The sequence below is a fragment of the Akebia trifoliata genome, chromosome 15 (genome assembly GCF_017979445.1).
Source record: "Akebia trifoliata isolate Shusen 1 chromosome 15, ASM1797944v1, whole genome shotgun sequence".
Classification (NCBI taxonomy): Eukaryota; Viridiplantae; Streptophyta; class Magnoliopsida; order Ranunculales; family Lardizabalaceae; genus Akebia; species Akebia trifoliata.
Genome location: NC_141389.1, coordinates 298,914 through 318,890, shown reverse-complemented (window position 1 = coordinate 318,890; position 19,977 = coordinate 298,914). Strand labels below are relative to the sequence as shown.

Genomic DNA, 19,977 nt, shown 5'->3' with positions numbered 1-19,977 from the left:
ATTGTTACTTTAACTTGCGAGATTGTTACTTGAAGAACACGTGATTTTGCCGTTTACATTTTGGGAATTAAAATGAACAATGACTTGGAATCGAAATTTCATCAAAAGTTTATCGCAATTTGTAAAATTATTAATAAATTTCACTTGTTTCTTAATTATTGATTAAATTATTATATTGAATTTGACTTAAGCATCATAGTTTCTTTGACAAGTACAAACTGATGCCTTAAAATTGGTTTTGATGACCATCTCATGTATTGAAAATAAAAATAAAATAAAATAAAAAATCATTTACAATGATATTAACGTAAATAGAAAGAAAGAAATATGAGTCCAACTAGCCTTACTAATAAGGAGTTCAGCCTCACTAAAGGTCCTTGGGCTCAACTTGTGGCATCAGAAATTATGACCCGATGCTTCAAGGTTATAGATGATCAAAAAAAAATATTTTTCATCGTTGAATTTAATTTTAGGAGTTATGTAGAATTTCAGTAGCCGTCCATTTCCAAAATCCTAGATCAAGTCCTAAGGAAATTTTATTTTAATATAATTTTTTATATGAATTTTTTCATGTCAGATTGCCAATATGGGAATCTATTTGAGCAAAACAGCCTTGGTAAGACTTAAAATCTTTACTAAGTAAGGAAGATGTATCTCAAGAAATATCCATGCATGCAAGGGCAACCATTCATATCACACGTGCACATAGAATTTTGGTTTGACACGTGTTGTAAGTTGAAGTAGGTTTATAACAAAAGTCAGACACGTTTTGGAGCAGCGCTTTGCCCACTGTTTCTTTAGCTGAGACAGTCTACCGCCATTGAGAGAAGAGGGCGAATGAAAACCTTACTCAGTCACACAGAGCAGCTTTAACATATTAAATATGTTTTTTTTTGGTGGCTAAGCTAACAACCTAAGATATTAAATTTAAATATAATTAAATTAAATTAAGAATGATTAAAAGTCAAAATTTACATTGTGGGGTTGGTAGAGTAGTGACCTAAGGTTTTAGATATACCTTGGTTGTTATATTATGAAGAATTAAAAAATAGAGCTACTATTGCCACACCAACTTTTACTAATACAACATCAATTCTTGTATAAATCATCAAAGAATTGCACAGTTGGTGTGGCATTAGTAATTTTTTTTAGAAAAAATAACAGTGATGAATGCACATGGTTTTTAGTACGCGGTAGACGTAAAAAGAGCACAGAACCATAAATCTTTTTCCCGTGTGGCTTGAAGAAAAAGATCTATGGTTTTGCGTCTTTGCTACGCCTGCCACATACCAAAAACCGTGTGAATTCATTATGACTCTAGAAAAAAGTAGGATTGGTTAGCAAGATAAGGTAAATCGATGAAGTGGATTAATTGACCTATAGGTTGAACCAATGAATGTATAGTTTGAATCAAGAGCGGAGCTAGTAAGGAGTTGGTGGGGGGCAATTGCCCCCAGAGAACTTTAACACAGTCATGTATTTTCAACTAATTGCATGCCCCATTTGTCTTCACTCCCTCACCTCTCTCCCCATTTACCCCTACACCCTCACCTCCGTCCAATCCCCCCCCTTTCAATTTTTTGTTGATGACATTGCCTCTTGACCAGGCATTTTCATATATGAATTGAAAATAACCTAAATATCCTTTTCTTCAACTTCTAATAAAAAACCTCTAAAATTATCTCTAAAATCATTCATCTTCAAGTTATTCAACTATACAGTTAATCATAGTTTGCCCCCATTACAAGAAAATCCTGACTCCACCCCTAGTTTGCATTGTTGTTTAGGATTTTAAAACAGTTGATTAAGTCCATATACATGCTGGTAGATATCACCATCACACGGTCGACATTAGTAGGCATTAAATTAAGATGAGAGAAATTGACCAAAATTGTAGAGAAAGTTGGTAAATTATAATATCAATCAGATTTTCAAAACATTTATAAAAATGATTTTTAATAATTTAATTTGATAAATAACTAAGTTTTCAACAAAAAAAAAATGATAAATCCGGAAACCTACTAATAGTTAATTTCCTTTTGTGTCTGGCATAAGAGAATAAAAAATGACCCGGAATTTTTAATAAGAGTCATGATAAACTGACACTCTTGACGTGGAAATGCATAGAATCATAGATATTTTTCTTCGGGATACACAAGAAAAAAAGATCTATGATTTTGGTCACATGCCACGTCAAGAGCTAGCGTTTGAAAGAACGTCAGTTTATCTTTAATCTTTTAATAATTACAAGAATACCTAAAATGTATGAAAGCAACACTCTCACAATGTTGAAAGATATTTCAACCCGGACTCTCCCATTCGTCACTATATATGGTTTTATCCTCATTTTCGATTCTTTATTTTTTTTATTCTATAGTGAAAAATTTTCGATAGATCTTCCTTCACTCTTTGGGTTTTCATTATGGTTGAATTTCTCTTGATCTATATTGTCCAAAGCTTTTGTGAACGATTTTTTGACTTATATTCACTTTCTCAAAGCCTCTTTGACAATTTCTTCAATTATTTCAACTAAAATAAAACCATATTATAAGTGGGTATAAAAGAAAATTAAGAAGAAAAAAATTTATAAAGGACTTTCCATTTTGGAAAAATAAATTGGTACATTTTATCAATCTTTCTCAACTATTTTGGTAAAATGCCTCTCAAGACTATAAAAGTTAAGGAAATGCACTTTTGTATGATCTTTAAAGAGAAAATCTTAATTACTAATGTGGAACCCCTTAAGTGGGCTCTCCTATGTCACAATAGTTCTCTCTCTCACAGGTAGATTTTTTTTTTTTATAGATAAATTACTTCTAGTGAATCTAAGTGCTTTTAAGAATATATATATATTAATCATTGTATCACTATTTAAAAAAAAAAATAGAAGAAAAAAAAAATTGGTGTTCCCACTCCAGGTAATTTTTGCGATAAATCCCCGAGGGTGCCCCTAAGGGGGTGTTTGAACCCTAGGCCTGAGACGTGGTCTTGGCCATGTCACCAAATTTTGGAATGGGTATTCAACTTCTCGAAAAAAGAAAAAAAAACTTTATACATAACATCAAATTTTTTCATTTCGGATAATTAATTAATTAATTTAATTTATATTTATTTGACTTGCTCAATTCAATCCTAGATTTTTGAGTTTTAAAACATTGCTTCGAAAAATTGGTTACGGAAATAAGAATCAACTAAAACGACAGAGCAATTCGACTTCTCAAAAAAAAAAAATTATGAATTTTTAACTTGTTTCCAAATTATTCAAGATAGATTCGCTCCCCAAATTAAACAAATAAAATACTATTTAGGATATACAATATATATTTATTTTAATCATCGGAATCAATCCTAGATTTTGTTTTTATTTTTTTTTTATTTTATTTTTATTTTTTTAAAACATAGCTTGTACAAATTTATCACGGAAACAAGAATTGTCGATTAAAATGACTCTGCAATTCAATTTATCAAGAACAAAAAATTTAATCTTTTTAACTTGTTATTCAAATTGTTTAAGATTGTTTCGCTTTCCGAATTAACCAAATAAATAAAAAATTTAAAAGTAACATTAAAAAAATATATTTAGAATATTAAATAAAATTATGCAAACCAATCCCAGATTTTTGAGTTTTAAAAGATAGCTTTGGACAAATTAATCACGGAAATGGAATGGCTAAGCCCAAAAAAAGGGTCCAATTGGAAGATAAGCCAGCTTACATTCTTACTTCATTCAGTGGCAGTATTGCAGGGTCAAATAAATGTGGTCATCATAGATAATAGAACAAAATCCATATCCCTGGAATATCCTATCCTGGAACGAATCTAAGTTAGTTGAAGTTTGAATAAGAGCCATTCGAACTTATCTTAATTAAATTAAGAAGAAAGAACAAACTCATATTCTCACTTAGCTCATAATTTTTGTCTTCAACTCGTCATTTCACACGTAATAATACTGTCATAAGGATATGAGACACGTGTGAATCCTATCCCTATAGTTGACCTATAGATATAAAATTCACCTAATGTGCTTGAATTCCAGCAATTCATCCTTGGAGGGTTGGTGAGATGTTGTTCATAATTGTTAGAATTTAAAAGTAGGCTATGAGACCCATTTTTGGAAATAAAATACAACCAAATAATAATTATTCAACATCAAATCTCTCTCTCTCTCTTTTTTTTTTCTTCTAAGGTTTTCTTAAAAGAAAAGAAAAATATCTTCTTTTCTTCTTTAAGAATTAAAGAAATTTAAATTGTAAGTAAGAAAAAAAGCCATATCTTGATTGATTATTATGTTTTGATTTATGATCGTACTATTTGGACCATTTAGAACCAATAGATATTCGTTTATTCTTGTTCTTCTCTCTATACTCTCTACGCCTTCTCTCATCTTTCCTTCTTGTATTCTTTTTTCATCTTCGCTCTTTCTTCTTTTCTTTTAAAATCCTTCGAACTCTTTTCACCTTCTTCTTCTTCAAAGAAAATCCTCTTTATGCTCATCACCTCTCTCTCTCTCACTTTCTTTTGATGATAGTTTCTCTCCTTGCTCTATCTCCCAAAAGATATGGAGTGTAGTGATTAAAAAGAAAAAGAAATATTATCGCACCCAAGACAATTACTGATTAATTATATTATTATTATTATTTGCCTATTTGTGGGTATTTAACATCTAAAATTATGTTTTTTGTCCTTAAAATGTAATCATATTTCATCTTTTAGAGTAGAAAATCATGGACTCCTTGCAATGATTTTGTAATAAAGCTTTTAGGTTTTGTGATATTTACAAAAAAAAAAAAAAAAATCGTGATAATCTGACTCTTTTTTGTATGTTTCCTTCACAAATCATGGATCATTTGCTTCAAGATACACAAGGACAAAGATTTATGGTTTTGTGAATTGTTAGGTTAGAAAACATACAAAGAACGTACAAAAAAGAGCGTCAGATTATCCCAATTCTTACAAAAATGACATCGCATAATAACAATAAAACACCTTGTTCTGTGCTCTAATGCTAAAATAAGATTATTTATAGAAAACACACAATTTTGAAGATTGCTAACGTCGCAATCTCCATATAGAATGTTGATGTCAGCACTCAACATTGTATGTTAGCAATCTCCAAAATCATTATTTTTCAAAATACCCAAAAAAGTAATCTGATTTTGTGGTTTCAACAATATTGTGCAATGGTGTTTCTTTGTTGTTAATAGCAATCTTAAAAGGTTAGGGTCTGTTCTTTACAGCTTCCAACACCAACTTCAGGCTTTGTGGTTGTTTTGGGCTTCATTCTAAATCTCCATAAGCAATTAAAGCCCAAACAAACATTAGCTCACAATTAACATAATAGTTGATTTTCAAATGTTTAAAAAGCAAAAAAAAAAAAAAAAAAAAACACTAATAATAATCTGACTCAAAAAATTTCACTCGGTCGACATGGCAAGTGCATAGAGCTGTAGATCTTTTTTCTTGTGTATCCCGAAGAAAAATATCTATGGTTTTGTGCACTTGCCACATCGACCGAATGAAAATTTTCAAGTCAGTATATCGCAACTCAAAAAAGAAAACAATGGTTTTGGAAGTTGGCATCTTCACTCATGGGCCCAAAAGGCTGTTTGATAGTTGCGGTCGTAGACATACAAGTGAACCAGAAGCTTCGCTATTTAAGGAGAGGTTTAGAGAGCTCAAAGTTTAAATGCTTTTGACTTAAAACATTTAATCGATAGTTTTGGAACCACAATCCTCTATTTGATTCAATATCCTCTTCAATCAAGACTAGTTTCTTCTACGATTTTCTTACCGTGTATTTGGATTCAAAGAAAAGAAATTCATTAAAAGAGAAGAAATCTTATTTCTCTCCACCATGTTTGATTTAAAAGTAGAAAAACATGAGTTTAGAGAGAGAGAAAAAAGAGGATATAGTTGTAATTTTAAATGTTATATCATTCATGAACTTCTCTTTCCTCCCTCATTTGGAGAGAAGAAAAATTGATCATTGTTTCTCTCAACTTTTTTTTCTTCTCTCTCCCCCACTTTACAATCTGAACCAAATGATGCATTGGATTCTAGAATCTAAACCAAATGCCCCCTAAAATTCCTCTCCGGGTTGAACCCTGAGGTCCTTAATAGGTGAGCCTTTTTTTTTCTTCCCCAAAATAAATCTGGGAACTATATTTGTGGGGATGAATCTTTCTTACCAGCAATCCTACAAAAACCGAACCCTAAACCCTAAACCCTAATCCCTCTCCCCACGTCAAACGCAATTCTAATCCTAAATTCCAGCTTGATTTCCATTCGAAAGGTCGTATCCATAGGAAGATCTTGCCTCACCACTCAACCTACCTGATTTCTAACTCATATTTGATTTTGGTGATTTCCTTCCACAAACTCTCTACCCACCCCAAATCTTCATAACCACTTCCCTAACAAAGCCATGTTGATTTGATTCCACTTGACAATTGAGATAAAATTTCTTCTTCCCTTTCCCATCATTGCACAAAAAATCTCAACACATCCTCTCAGTACTTCCACACTTCAAGGGATAGTAAATAATGCTAGGAAGTAAATTGAAATACTTGTTAGGATGTTTTCACCATGACAGTGTCAAGATGAGATTTTAAGAACTATACCTGAAACCATAGTAACAGAAAACAGTGATTTTTTTTTTTTTTTTTTGAAAAAAACACATTTAAAACACGTCTTGCATCCTCGACGATTAAAAAATGCAACTTCAAAGTTTGTGACAGAAAAAAAACCCATTTTCAACATTTTTTTCCTAAGTTTTCCCTTTATTTAATCCCGTACTCTGACTTTGTGACTATGCCTCAAACCACATAAGGCAATTCTGCAGAGCAAACTTGCTTAGTTTTATAGTTTAGATCTTGGTCTAGAATCCATGAGGTACTGTTAGCACACCCCACTTTCAGTTCAGTTTCAAGGTGATCAGTTACCTACAAATATAAGGAGTGTATCCAGGGAAAGAGACTTTCTTTCAAATCCATCAAAGTTACTATCTTTCAAATCCATCAAAGTTACCATGTGTAGTAGATATTTCATACATATGAAAGAAACACCAGTTCTAGAGTCATTACCACACATCACAATCTTCACTCATACTGAAAATAAAAACATTAAAAAGCAGCAACACTCACTGGAAAAAAGAGAACAAGCAGCCCTTCCTCCCAAGGAGGAATTTATTTCTCTAAACAGCAAAAGCTTTCAAACTCGAACAAACCTCCAAACATATATCCTGTATTCAGTACCAGAAAAGAGGAGGGAAAGACAAATTAAATGCACTGTTTAAGAGAGATCTCAAATAGATTAAAAGGGGAAAAAGGAATCAATCTCACTTTAACTGAAAAATGGGTTTATTTTTCCTCATTTCTTTGTTCTTTTTTCCTTACTGTTAGGTGAATACCTGGTAAAAAGCATGGCCTCATCTTGGTCTTGGAGACATCTAATGTCCTTTGTGAATTACCCATTTGTTGACGTGTCCAACATCCGATCATACAGTTCCAACTTTGAATACAGGGTCGAACAACCAGTTTGGTGTTTTCTTCATCTAATTAGGATTGATTTATAATAATTTAAATCTTTGTGATCTTTATGGAGTACAAAGGAACACATGCCATTAGGGTAAAGACACCCTAAAACCACGGGCTCTGATTATCACATATTCTGTTATTTGTCCAGAGAATTTAAATCATTGTTTTTTAAGATATAGAGTTGGTGGTTAGCAAACGAAGTAGGGTTTAAGGGACTTTGAACCGAGGACGTGGGAATAACACTCCACATGTCATACCACTTACAGCCAAAATTGCACTTCAAATTTTATATTAGTATAAAGAGATGGATCTGCCAAGGCAATTTTGTAATTTAAGAACGCTAACATGATTTGGGTCAACAATACTCACCCTTCCCTCATTATAATAGTATAGAAATATAATGGATCCATCCAAGGTTAATTTTGTAATTTAAAAAATATCAACTCACCCTTCTTTCATTATAATAGTATAGATACGTGATTTTGTGAATGCATCTACCGGGTTTGAAACCATTGTTGGAAATTAGAAGTTTTTACTTGATTTTTTTCTCTTTATTTTTGAGACGTTTAATACTTACAGTACGGAGTGATCTTCCATCGCTGGTTAGGTCCTTTCTTCCACTCCCAGAGCACAATAGTGGTGCCGTCATGGACTCCACCATGATTTTCATCTCCATTGAGAGCATCCAAATTCAATCGAATGTTATTCACCATCCTTATGCATCTGAAACCATCACCCAAGTCCTTGCTCTCTGTCCACAGGACTGACTCATCAAGTGCATTTGCATTGTAAGGGATCAACTGCACCTGCATGAGTTTTTTTAACCAAGAGAACAATAGAAAAATTAATACCTGCATGACTTAGCAGTATTATATAAATTTATTAATAAAGGAACAAATATTCACTTCTCTTTCTTTTCTTTTTTTTTTCTAAACTCGTTGGTGAAGCTGTAATCTAGGAAGTAAGTACAAAGCGAAAAGAAGTTTATATTTATAACATCTAACACAAAACCAGGTTTTTTTTCCATTCTCTTATCTCTCTTTGGAAGAGGGCAGAGGAGGCCAGAGTTTGTTGTCAGTACAAACATGGAAGAAATACCAAGAAATAATGAGTATCCACCACATTTACCACAAAAACCACAGAAATAAACTATGAAGCAACATCATGGAAGAACTTTTGGGCATTCTTGTTTATGGTAAGTGGAAAAAAAATTACTAAAAAGGGGAAAAAGAATGGCATATAAGAGAAAGAGAAGAAATCAAAAGCATCCCTTGAGACCACATATTTCCATGAAACTTCAGGTTATTAACTAGATATGTAACCATATATTATCTTGAAATAAACAGAAAAAATAAATCGTTGTCATCTTATGTTTTATCCCAAATATTGGGGTTGACAACGTGAATCCTATTTACTATTGTAAAACCCCGAGTTTTTTATCCGTATATCGAAAAAAAAAACAAATAATGGAAGTTTGAGAAAATCCTGAAAGTGGAACTTAGGATAAGACTTTAGGATTTTGTTTTGATCATTTTTAATGAAATCTGATCATACCATTGGATTCAAAATGGTTAGAAAACATATTTTAGCCTATAAGCACGCTCAAATGCTAATCCGAAAAGAAAAGTTGCAAAATCCTCGATTTTTTAGTCGAACCAAACTAAATAATGACTTTTTACTAAAGCAAGAATTTTTAAAATTCGATCACACCATTGGGTTCGTAACGAAAAATTATAGAAAATAGACTATTTACTTGTCATTTTTGGAGCCCAAAAAGTCAAATTATCGTCAAAAACGAAAACGACATCAATTTTAAGATCCTATTGGGCTAGCAAAGTAAATTTTTTGTTAGAGACATAATTTGTAGAATTTAACCACCATTAGATCTGGAACAAAAAATTAGACAAAATAGAGTATTCATTCGTCACTTTTGGAGTCCGGATGGTCAAGTTATCGTTAAACGAAACAATAGGTAAAATACCAAATTCATCCCAACAATTTATATAAATAATTTTTAAACGAATTTACTATTCATCATCATTCAAATGCGTCAAAAACCAGCCAAGACTTGTTTTAAAAATAAAGTTTGATTTTTTTTCGATTTTCAACCGTAGATTCGTCGCGAACGACTCGCCATTCACTTCCTACACAGAGGGGGAAAACATCAACAACCTTGTCCTCTACATAACCCACTCAATTTCCTTTCATTTCTTCTTCTCTTCTGTCTCGTTTCGTCGAAAATCAATTGTATATGATACGGGAGTTTCGACTTTTAAACCTTGAATTTCATCAATTTTGAGGTCAAGCCGTCCTCCTCTGCAGAAGGGAGAAAGGACGACGGCATCAAGATCTTTGAAACCACTGGACTAGATTCAAAAATCAACCGCCTCGAAGTTTAATCCATCTCGATTTCCGTACTAATCATCTCGATTTCCGTGCACGCGCTTCGATCCTATCGCACAGAGAATTATAAGGACTCTTAATTTCTATTAATAACCGTAGATTGTAAAAATTGCATATAGGATTTAACGAAAATTTATTATATGTTCCAAAAATATAGAACTGTGTTTCTTTATTTCAAATTCACGTCAGAACTTGCATATTTGATATATTTAATTGTATTTTATAACAAATTATATGTGGGTAGGATATTTCATTGAGTTATTTCCACCAGTTGGATTTTGAATCTGACTCGGTGGTTTCAAAGATCTTAATGTCGTCGTCTTTTCTCCTTTCTACAGCGAAAGACAGTTTGACCTCGAAACTGATGAAATCCGAGTTTTAAAAGTCGAAACCCCCCATATCACATACGGCTGATTTTAGACGAAACGAAACGAAAGAAAAGAAAAAATGAAATGAAACTGGGTGAGTTTTGTAAATGACGAGGCTGCGGACGTTTTTCCCTTCTACGTCGGAATTCAACAGCAACCCGTTTGCGACGAATCTACGGTTGAAAATCGAGAAAAAACCAAATTTAAAAAAAAATAATAATAATAAGTCTCAACTAGTTTTTGACGCATTTGAATGATGATGAATAGTAGATTCGTTTAAAATTTATTTATATAAATTTTTGGGACGAACTTGGTATTTTACCTATTATTTCGTTTAACGATAATTTGACCGTCCGGACTCCAAAAGTGACGAATAATACTCTATTTTGTCTAATTTTTCGTTCCGGATCTAATGGTGTGGTCAAATTCTACAAATTATATCTCTAACAAAAAATTTACATTTTCGACCCAATGGGATCTTAAAATTGACGTCGTTTTTGTTTTTGACGATAATTTGACTTTTTTAGCTCCAAAAATGACAAAAGCAAAGTGATTATTGAATCTCTTCAAAAGAAGTTATCTCCATCAGAGTTTTCAAAATTGCCCAAGGCATCAACAAAATCATACGCTCAAACTATAGCTTCCTCTGCAGCAACTCCAACATCATCGACTACAACAGTTTCTTTTAAAGACTTTGCACTGCCCATCAAACAAAGGCAAAAAATTTCCAAAGAACTTCAAAATCTCAAAGATTCAATCTCCACTCAAAGATCAATTGCGGCCCAATCTTCTTCGGATTTTCCTCAAAGCGTCTCCGACAATGAAACCGAAGATCACTTCCAATTCTAAAATACATGTATTCTCCAAAAAGAAAAATGTGTGAACAAAGTATGTATGTACCTCAAAAGTCATGTAAAGTCTAAAGAATGTATAGTCAAATAAGTCGTTGTAGTCGTCAAAAGGTCGTCGATTGAATAGTATTTACTATTCACACACGTAAATGAATAGTATTTACTATCACTCACGCATGTCAAAAAGTCAAGCGATAAATATCGTTTAGTAGTCATCCATGTTTTTGTTACTATTTATGAATAATAACTTTTCAATCGATAATTACATAAACTTCCAAAATTCTCTCAAAGAATCCGGACTTCAAATTTTATCGAATTCCTCTAATTTCCAGAGCCTTCCAGACTCCAAATAATATCCAAATTCTTTTACCAAACCATCTATAAATTAAACCAACCTATCCTGAAGAAAGGACACAAAGAAAAATATAATCTTTCCTCCCTCCACTACCATTTCTCTTTCTACTCTCTTTATCCTTCTTTTATCGAACCTTCCTTCATCCAACTTCCATACCCTCCAACCTTATCAAACCTCGGTCTATACTCCTAGAATTCTTCAAAATACGCACATAAAAGATTTACATGGTTCAGCCACTAAATGCGAAAACTTCTGCACCACCTAACATGAATCTTTTTCCCTTATTTCATTCAGGCTTGTACATAGAATTGAAAGAATATGGAGAAACAAGATTCGTTATGCCAATCATAAATTTTTGGAAAAGGATTTGATGATGATGAAGGCGGGCAGGCAGGGAAAAAAGTTCAGAGTTGGCATGAATTGAGGTGTAATAATAAATAAAAAAAATGGTTGCAACCAGGTTCGGTGGTACTAACAAACATAGAATGAATGACGCAATGTAATGACTTGAAATCTTAAAATGTATCTCAAGGAAAGAATTTTATATCCGTGCATTGATTTAAAAGTATAGATTCTTAAATTTTAATATTTGAGGAAAATAAACTTCACCAATAGAATTAGAAGGATCGAGAAACATACTTTAGCCTGTAAGCACGCCTAAATCTGAAGTCGATTGAAAAAGTTATCAAATCCTCGAGTTTCGCATTAGATATTTTTCCAATAGGTAAACGACACCTTAGAGACGTAATTTGACGAAACCGATCATACCATTAGATTCGTGTCGAAAAATCACCCAAAATAGAGTATAAGTTTGTCCAATTTGGCATTCGGAAAAAACAATTCCCAAAATGACAAGTATGTCCCAACTTAAGTGACATAAATATCTAAATTCTATTAGAAAAATCAGATTTTTCTTATTCTCCTCTCCAAACAAATCTCAACCCTTTTCCTTCAATATTTGAAACTCAGATCTACACTAAACGAGAACGATCCGAGCTTAGGCGCAATAAGAAAAGTTGTTCCTCTCGCCGAGGGTTACGCGTGGACGCAAAGAAATCCGATTTTCGCCGGAAGAAAATTTTGGAGATTGGCCAGAGGCGATTTTAAAGTCCATTCAACCGTTGAAAATAACTTGAAGTAGGTTGCCTTCCCTTCTACCTTCTAGTTATGCGATAATTTCATAGAAAATCCATATGATTGTTGATAAATCGATTGTTTCATTAAGTTTATACATATTTGAATAATTTAAATCATGTTTGCATGCTTATTTATGATTGGTTTTAGTTCATTTGATGTAATATAATCATTTTATAGTTAATATGATATTTGGATCGATTTTGGTCGAGTTTCGACGAAAAATCAGCAATTCGGAAAAGTATCCGAATGTTGAGTTTGGTTCTAATTTATTTTATGTTGCTTCCATATAATATGTATACCCATTTCCTACATTTATTCCATTAAAAACAATTAAGTGTTACTTTAAGTTCTTTAATAAATAAATAAATAATTCGTTTTCAAGTTCGACTTTGAAAAATCATTTTTTCAACACTTAGTTAAATTTTCACAGATTTCAGCTTTTATGTCTTATGGTTTTATCTTTGTTTTCGAGTCTCTCGACTCAACCAAAACTATCGAATGGAATTGGTTGATGCTTTATGGATTTCGAATTACTTTAAAAGTAAAATTACTTTAATAGATATGTAGGAAATTAGATGATAGATTGATCGATTTAATTGATGGATGGATAGAGAGAACGTATGTTCTCGACTGATTGATGGGACAGTGCCTCCAGCTCTACGTAGTGGCCATACCACGTAAAACGTGATAGATAGATAGAGAGATGAGATGATTGATGGATGAAAATGACAGATAACTGTCACTGGAGGGCATTACCAGATTTTGTTTGTATTTTCGATTAAAAGAAATGATATATTATATACAAAATAAATTATTTTGTTTACCAGTAAAGGTTTGTAGAAAACCCATAAAAAGTGACGCGTTGCTGTGTATCCGGAAGCGACGAGTCAATCTAGGATAACACTAGATGTCATATGCTCTTCGGTAGTATGGGATACCTTAGAACATATTACAGCTTATGAAATCCAGGAATTTCTCCTACATATTTTCTGGGGAACGTTGTGTGTAAAGGCGGTCTCTGTATAGTGTAGAGATAGGCGGGGTTCACATGCATTGCCTCTTGATAGGCTTCGACGCGAGGGGTCTCCTGGGCTAGTTAGTGATCACTATTAGTCTGTAGTCGTCAAACGGTCGACCTCACCGTTAGTTGAACTCAGTATTGGGTTCTTGGTCAACGGCGAGTCTGAGCCGGATAAATGATCATCCAACCGTGATATGCTAGATCGGCCACAAAATCAGATTATAACGATGGGATTCCACATCGGAGGTTAAGTTTGGAATATCGTATTGCCATAGCCGAAGCGGTTATATCGGCGTGTTCCTCTGCTCTCTTATCGATTACACCGCCGTGTTCTTATTATGTATCTTTTTCTTATTTTGTAATGATTGATAGGTGTTTTCATTTAAAAGATGCATATGTTACTTTAAATGATTGAAAATGATAGATTGAAAGTTATTATAACTGTTTACTGAGTATGCTTAGACATTTATCGTATGTTACATTATGAAAACTTGCATTATTTAATTGTTCAACTGATTACTCGTGCATGTATGACTCGTTAGAACGGTGTTCATCCTGCTGAGTAACATTCCCCTGTTACTCACCCTATCCTTCCCCTTTCAGATTATTCAACTTTTGAGGAACCGTTCTTTGAGGAGTCTTTTGAGGAGGATCAGATTGATGTCTTGCCGCCGCCATGTCTTTGAGGACTAGTAGAAGATCCTAGCGGTTTTTGGTTGTAGATAAGAAACATGTTAGTTTAGAAATTTTTGTAACCTGATGAATTATGAGATTAAAGATCTTGACTTATATCAGTGTTTGTCGATTTCTTCTGCTTACTCTAGACTCTCGTATAGATGTTAGTTAAATGCTTATTCCGCTGCGTATATTTTCTTTTCATAAGTATTATTATTTATGAATGTTCTGTCAGATTGTGTGATTGATTACCTCACACCTCGAGATTCTAACCGATAAATCATAGGGATTCGTGTTGGGATTTCGGGGCGTGACAGGCAAATAAAAGGTTATAGAAATTTACATGGTTCGCCCACTAAATGCTATGTCCATGGGCATGACGACCAAGAGTTTTCACTTTATGTGAATCAAAATGAATATGAAAACCGCCCCAGCACACAATTAATTAGTAACAAATCCCAAACTTCAACAAATAACTCCAACGACATACATATAAACAAATTAACAGCTTACCACTTTCCCTCTTTTTTGTTGCATAAAAGACAATTAACATTTTCATTCACTAGTCTCTCTTCTCTAAAATATAGATTAATTTTTAAACTGGTAGCACAACAAGACACAATGAAAATTAAGAAGAAGTGCCCTTCAAACAAAAGAAAAGGAGTTAAAAATAATAATAATAATATTTACAGCACAAGGTTGACACCCAGTTACAAATATTCACCTTAATTATATAAGTTCATTATAAATTCCATATAAATCTCTCTACTTTGGAAACAAACAAAATCCCATTAATTACCAGGAATTCAACAGGGCTGTTTGGATCTTTAATTGTCATGTTCGAGCCGAAAATTTTTATTTATTTTGCAAAAGATCAAAATATATTCCTGGAAGGGATCCAAACAGGCCCCAATTGTATAAAAACAGTAAAATTTCTTTCCTTAAGAGGTTAAAAATAAGACCTTTATAGCTTTATAACAGAAAACAAACTTACAGGCTTAGTGGCTCCAATGGAGTGTTTCATGGCCTGACCAGTAGCTTTATTAATTAGAGAAAAACAAGGAAAACCTTCTTCATCCTTCACCCTTGTACTGAACTTCTCATCTTTGATCCAGTGCTGCAAGGACCACAAACCCCACATAAATCAAACACAATTAACACAGATTTAAAAGAAAAAAAATAAATACCCAGATTAAATTAAAAAAAAAAAAAAAAAAATCAGATAGAAATCAATCAAATCATGCCTGGAACATGTCATTTGGATCGGATCGAGCGAGAATAACTTGACCATTTCTAATAGTAAGTGAGTATCCCATCTCAGCCTTGGAGTAAACCCTAAAGGTGGGTTTTTTAGAAATCTCAGAATCGCTTCCATGGCTGTGATGATGGAAGAAAGAGGAGATACCATGACTATGAGGCTGGTTTTCTTGATGATGGGTTTCATGGCGAACCTCAGAAGGATTAGGTTCGAAACTTTGGTTGGTGATCTCGTGAGACACGTGTTGGACATGAGGATACTCAGGTTGGGATTCGAAACGTTGGGTAGGACGAAATTCAGAAGGGTTAGGTTGGAAACCTTGGTTGTTGATCTCGTGAGACACGTGTTGGACATGAGGGTACTCAGGTTGAGATTCAAAACGATGGGTTGGGCGAGGTGGTGAGGTTTGGTATCTGGGATCACTGTAAGTGTCTTCTTGTTGGTGCCCTAAGTTTGGATTGTAATGTTGATGAGTTTGGATTGGGTTTGCGTAAGGTGGTGGTGGTGCTTCATATGTGTGATGAGGTGGTGGTGGTTGTGGTGGGTAGTCTTCTTCTTGTCGTTCATGTGCGTGATGAGTCGGTGGTGGTGGTGGGTATTCTTCTTCTTCTCTGTTATGATCTCTGTGATGATGCCCATGGGGGTAGTTCATGGTGAAGAAGAATGGAAATGGCGATGAAAGACTGAAAGATTTGGGATATTTTATCTCCTTGTGAAGTGGAATACGTTGGGTTTTGTGTAGCATTTATTAATATAGTAGATAGATTTTATTAACACACCAACTTTTACTTGTAACACACCAAGTGGATTGATTTAAAAAAAAAAATTTTAATTAAATTGGACCAATTATAAAAATTGTTAGAAATTGAAGAATTGTGGACCGTGAATTATTTGTAAATATTTTTTATGGGATTAAAATTTTTAGAATTAATTGAATTTTTTTTTATGAAAATGAACAAATTAGTTCATTCTAAAATTTCTAACTTATATATTGAAAAATGTCTGGTTCTCTATAATAGAATTGACTTGTTAATAGAATCTCTTCAATTTTATTTGTTGGATTAGAGGAAAAAATTATTGATTTTCATTGAATTTAGATTCACATCAAATGTTCGTTACTTTGTCTCTCTCCTTATAAATTCATGGGCTTCTCACCACTGTTCAATCCATCTACTTCAAGATGTGCGGAAGTGTTTCCCTAATTGCATGTCGTATCCCATGTGAGAGAATGTATTAGAATGATAGTTACATGTAACATATGGGAATCCAATCCGTACGATATATAAGGAGAAGGCAATCCTCACCGTATGACTATGATTTTGAAATTGAGTTAGGCTCATGAACCTTAATATGATATCAGAACGGGTATTTCTCTCTTCCACATCACTCATCTAATATCTTCACATGCTTTAGCCTAGTCTGACCCGCACTTATGGAGTGTGTTGAATTTAGTCTCACATCAGATATTCATTCCCTTGTCCCTATTCTTATAAATTCTTAGGCATTTACACTTATTATTAATTTATTTTGAATTGAACTTTCAAATTTATCAATTTCAATCTTTTTTGTGGTCACGTAATTTGTTGAACCAATCAAGAATATTTTTTATTTTTTTTTTAATATTTATTTTCGATACAATTAGTGTTCATATTTGCTTCCCACAACAAAGATCCACACAAATCATATAAATAAATAAAAATGTTATTTTTTATTCTTCAAATCAAGAGAAACCAAATTACAAAACTTGACACAACCAATAATTGATGGATTTGGTTTACTCACCATACTCTCCACGTGTGCGAACGATATTTTGTTTTGTTTTTTTGCCAATAATTTTTACACGTGTCTTATGGAAATGGATCCACGCCTATAGGACACAAATGAGTGGGGTCACGCGTCATTTCCTTATTCTAAGTGACTGAAAAAGTTGACAATTATCTTTAAAAAAGTATTTCTCAGTGGGCAACACCTTTGGGCTTTGACAGAGATATAATCAATGGAAATTGATATGTGGGCCCAACCCTATCCATAAGTTTCTCTGTTACAGATAAGAAATAGTAGATTTCATTTTCTTAATGTGCATAATTTATGTCTTCATTTAACCATTAAAATTGGTTGATAAAAAAATATGATTCATATTGTAAATTAGACTTCATATGTGCCTATGGCACAACAAAAAAAAAATTAAAAGAATATTATTAAAAAAAATAAAATTAAAAAGATACAGAATAAAAAAAAAAATAGATCCCACAAAATTATAATTTGATAAAATATTTATGTTACAATAAGAAATTTATCCATCACAAAACTTTAGAAAGTTTAGGCCCTACAATTGTGTTTTTATTTTTTTTTGCTAACCGAATGTCCAGACCAGCTTGCGTGCACTACGACTAATCTTGGGGAGAATTACCACAACAACCCACCGCCATGGTCCCCTAGTTAAATCATGAGAAAACCTTAGAGGAGAATCGAATCTATGACGTGTGCCTAATCCACACTTCACGTGCTCGCCCTTACCACTTAGGCAACCATGGGTGGGTACATTCCTTCACGAGATCGACTCTACAATTGTGTTTTATTTTATAGATTGGAAGTATTGCAAATGCCGTCTCTTAAATATGGTTGATGACTGCTTATTGTACATAGTCTTCATTTTGTTATCTTTTATTTAGTTGGCACCGTCATATTCAAAACATAGATACATAATTTCAGTGCCTAGAATATCCACACAAATAAAATAACGAAATCTATTAATTTTTAAGTTTTCGATCAACTCTTTCTCATGTCAGCATTATATATCAATTGATCCTCTCACAATAAAAATCTGATAAACACTTTCTTTACTAAGGTAGGTAAGATTTCAAATCTTGCTAAAGGTGGTTGAGCTAAAATTGATTTGATGAATTTTTTGATAGATTGTGACAAAATTGGTCGTCCATACCATTCCACCCTACCCTTAAGGTATGTCAATTTTCAAAATACTTTTTTTCTCTTAAAGTTATGTTTTGACACGTCAAAGTATTTTCGTGGCGTTGGATCATTATAAAACAAGTGAAGATAGTCAAATTTCGAAGTTTGCCGGTCCATGTATGTTAAACTCCCTTCTATTTTCATAATTGGCAAGAAAACTATTAATTTTCTTTAAAAAAAAAATCCATTGAAAATAATTATTTTAAATATTCTTGTCTCAGAGTTTGGAAAGAGTAAAAAGAGGGCTAATTGTTCTTCTTAGAGTTTTCTCCGAAATACAAGTAAAATGTATCTACGAGCATGCACGAGCCACTATGTCAAGGTGTCCCCCGCTGAGGTCACTTCAGCACGACTCATATATTTTTTTAAACTAACCTCATCACAAATTCTTGAGCATGCTTGGAAAACAATTGAGTTATGACGGCTTAAAATAAAAACATGAAAGGGGTGTATATAAAATCAAATTATACAATTTCAAACAATTTTGGTATATTTTATACTAAAACTTCGAATAACAAAAAGTCTATAACATTCTCTACAATTGCGTTGATTTGCATCATAGAAGCCTAACCCCAACAAACCTTCGTTTTATGTATGGTGGTGGATAAATCAATTTTTGATGTCCTCTATACATAACTTTCTCATTTCTCATCTTAACTACTTTGATTTTCTATCAAAAAGAAATTCCATAAGTTGCAATAAATTAGTTTGACTTACAAATAGTTATAATTTTTTATGTTAATTTCTTTTAATATAGTGGTACTAACATTAACTTTTACCTAGTTCCTTGATTTAATTTGATCTTTTTGTTCTACAATTTTGAAATCATATTTTCTTCTCAAAACTTTATTTGTAAGTAAACTGACCATAAGATTTGCGTATCATATAAGTAATTGGGCAATAGCATTAGACAACATAAATGGCTTTTAATAAGTAGGTTTGGATTCAATTCTTCAATTTTACGGATCTATATTTTCATCATTAGGCTTGAAATTTATAATAATGATGTTTCCATGTCATCATTATTATGACACCCTTTTTTTTTTCTTTCTTTCTTTGGGCCTCTGACAATGAGATGTTACTCCGTAGGAATCTTTGGTTTGAGCGAAACTTCCCTACTAACGATCTATAATGGATAAAACAAATCTCTTTTCATAGATTTTTTGAGCTCGCAGGCATTAGAACAAGGTGGAAGATTGGCACTCTGATGACTACCGAGCAACGGGCAGATATGATTGATTTTCTAAATAGCTACAAAGAAAGACGTATTTGCCTGGTCTTACCAAGATATTTTTCTACATCTAGACTAGACTATTAGAAAAATGTTATTATTTTCCATAAACTTACCTTTGAACGTATGCCTCTATGTTTTTTGGGCAAGCCTATTTGAAAATATTGTTAGTC

The 19,977-nt window shown here is 32.9% G+C and overlaps 1 protein-coding gene and 1 long non-coding RNA gene across 2 annotated transcripts; one reads left to right on the top strand and one right to left on the bottom strand.

Moving 5' to 3' along the window:
• Nucleotides 1-6,976: 6,976 nt before the first annotated feature.
• EULS3 (hydroxyproline-rich glycoprotein family protein) lies at nucleotides 6,977-16,338 on the bottom strand. Its single transcript, XM_086426878.1, has 4 exons — nucleotides 15,590-16,338; nucleotides 15,340-15,462; nucleotides 8,113-8,341; nucleotides 6,977-7,240 (listed from the first exon to the last, which is right to left on the bottom strand). Coding segments are annotated over exons 1-4 (1,020 nt in total). The 5' UTR covers nucleotides 16,256-16,338; the 3' UTR covers nucleotides 6,977-7,238.
• On the top strand, nucleotides 11,376-15,563 carry LOC147383721 (uncharacterized). Its single transcript, XR_015173121.1, has 2 exons — nucleotides 11,376-12,006; nucleotides 14,663-15,563. It is a non-coding gene; the product is annotated as an uncharacterized LOC147383721 (long non-coding RNA).
• Nucleotides 16,339-19,977: the final 3,639 nt, after the last annotated feature.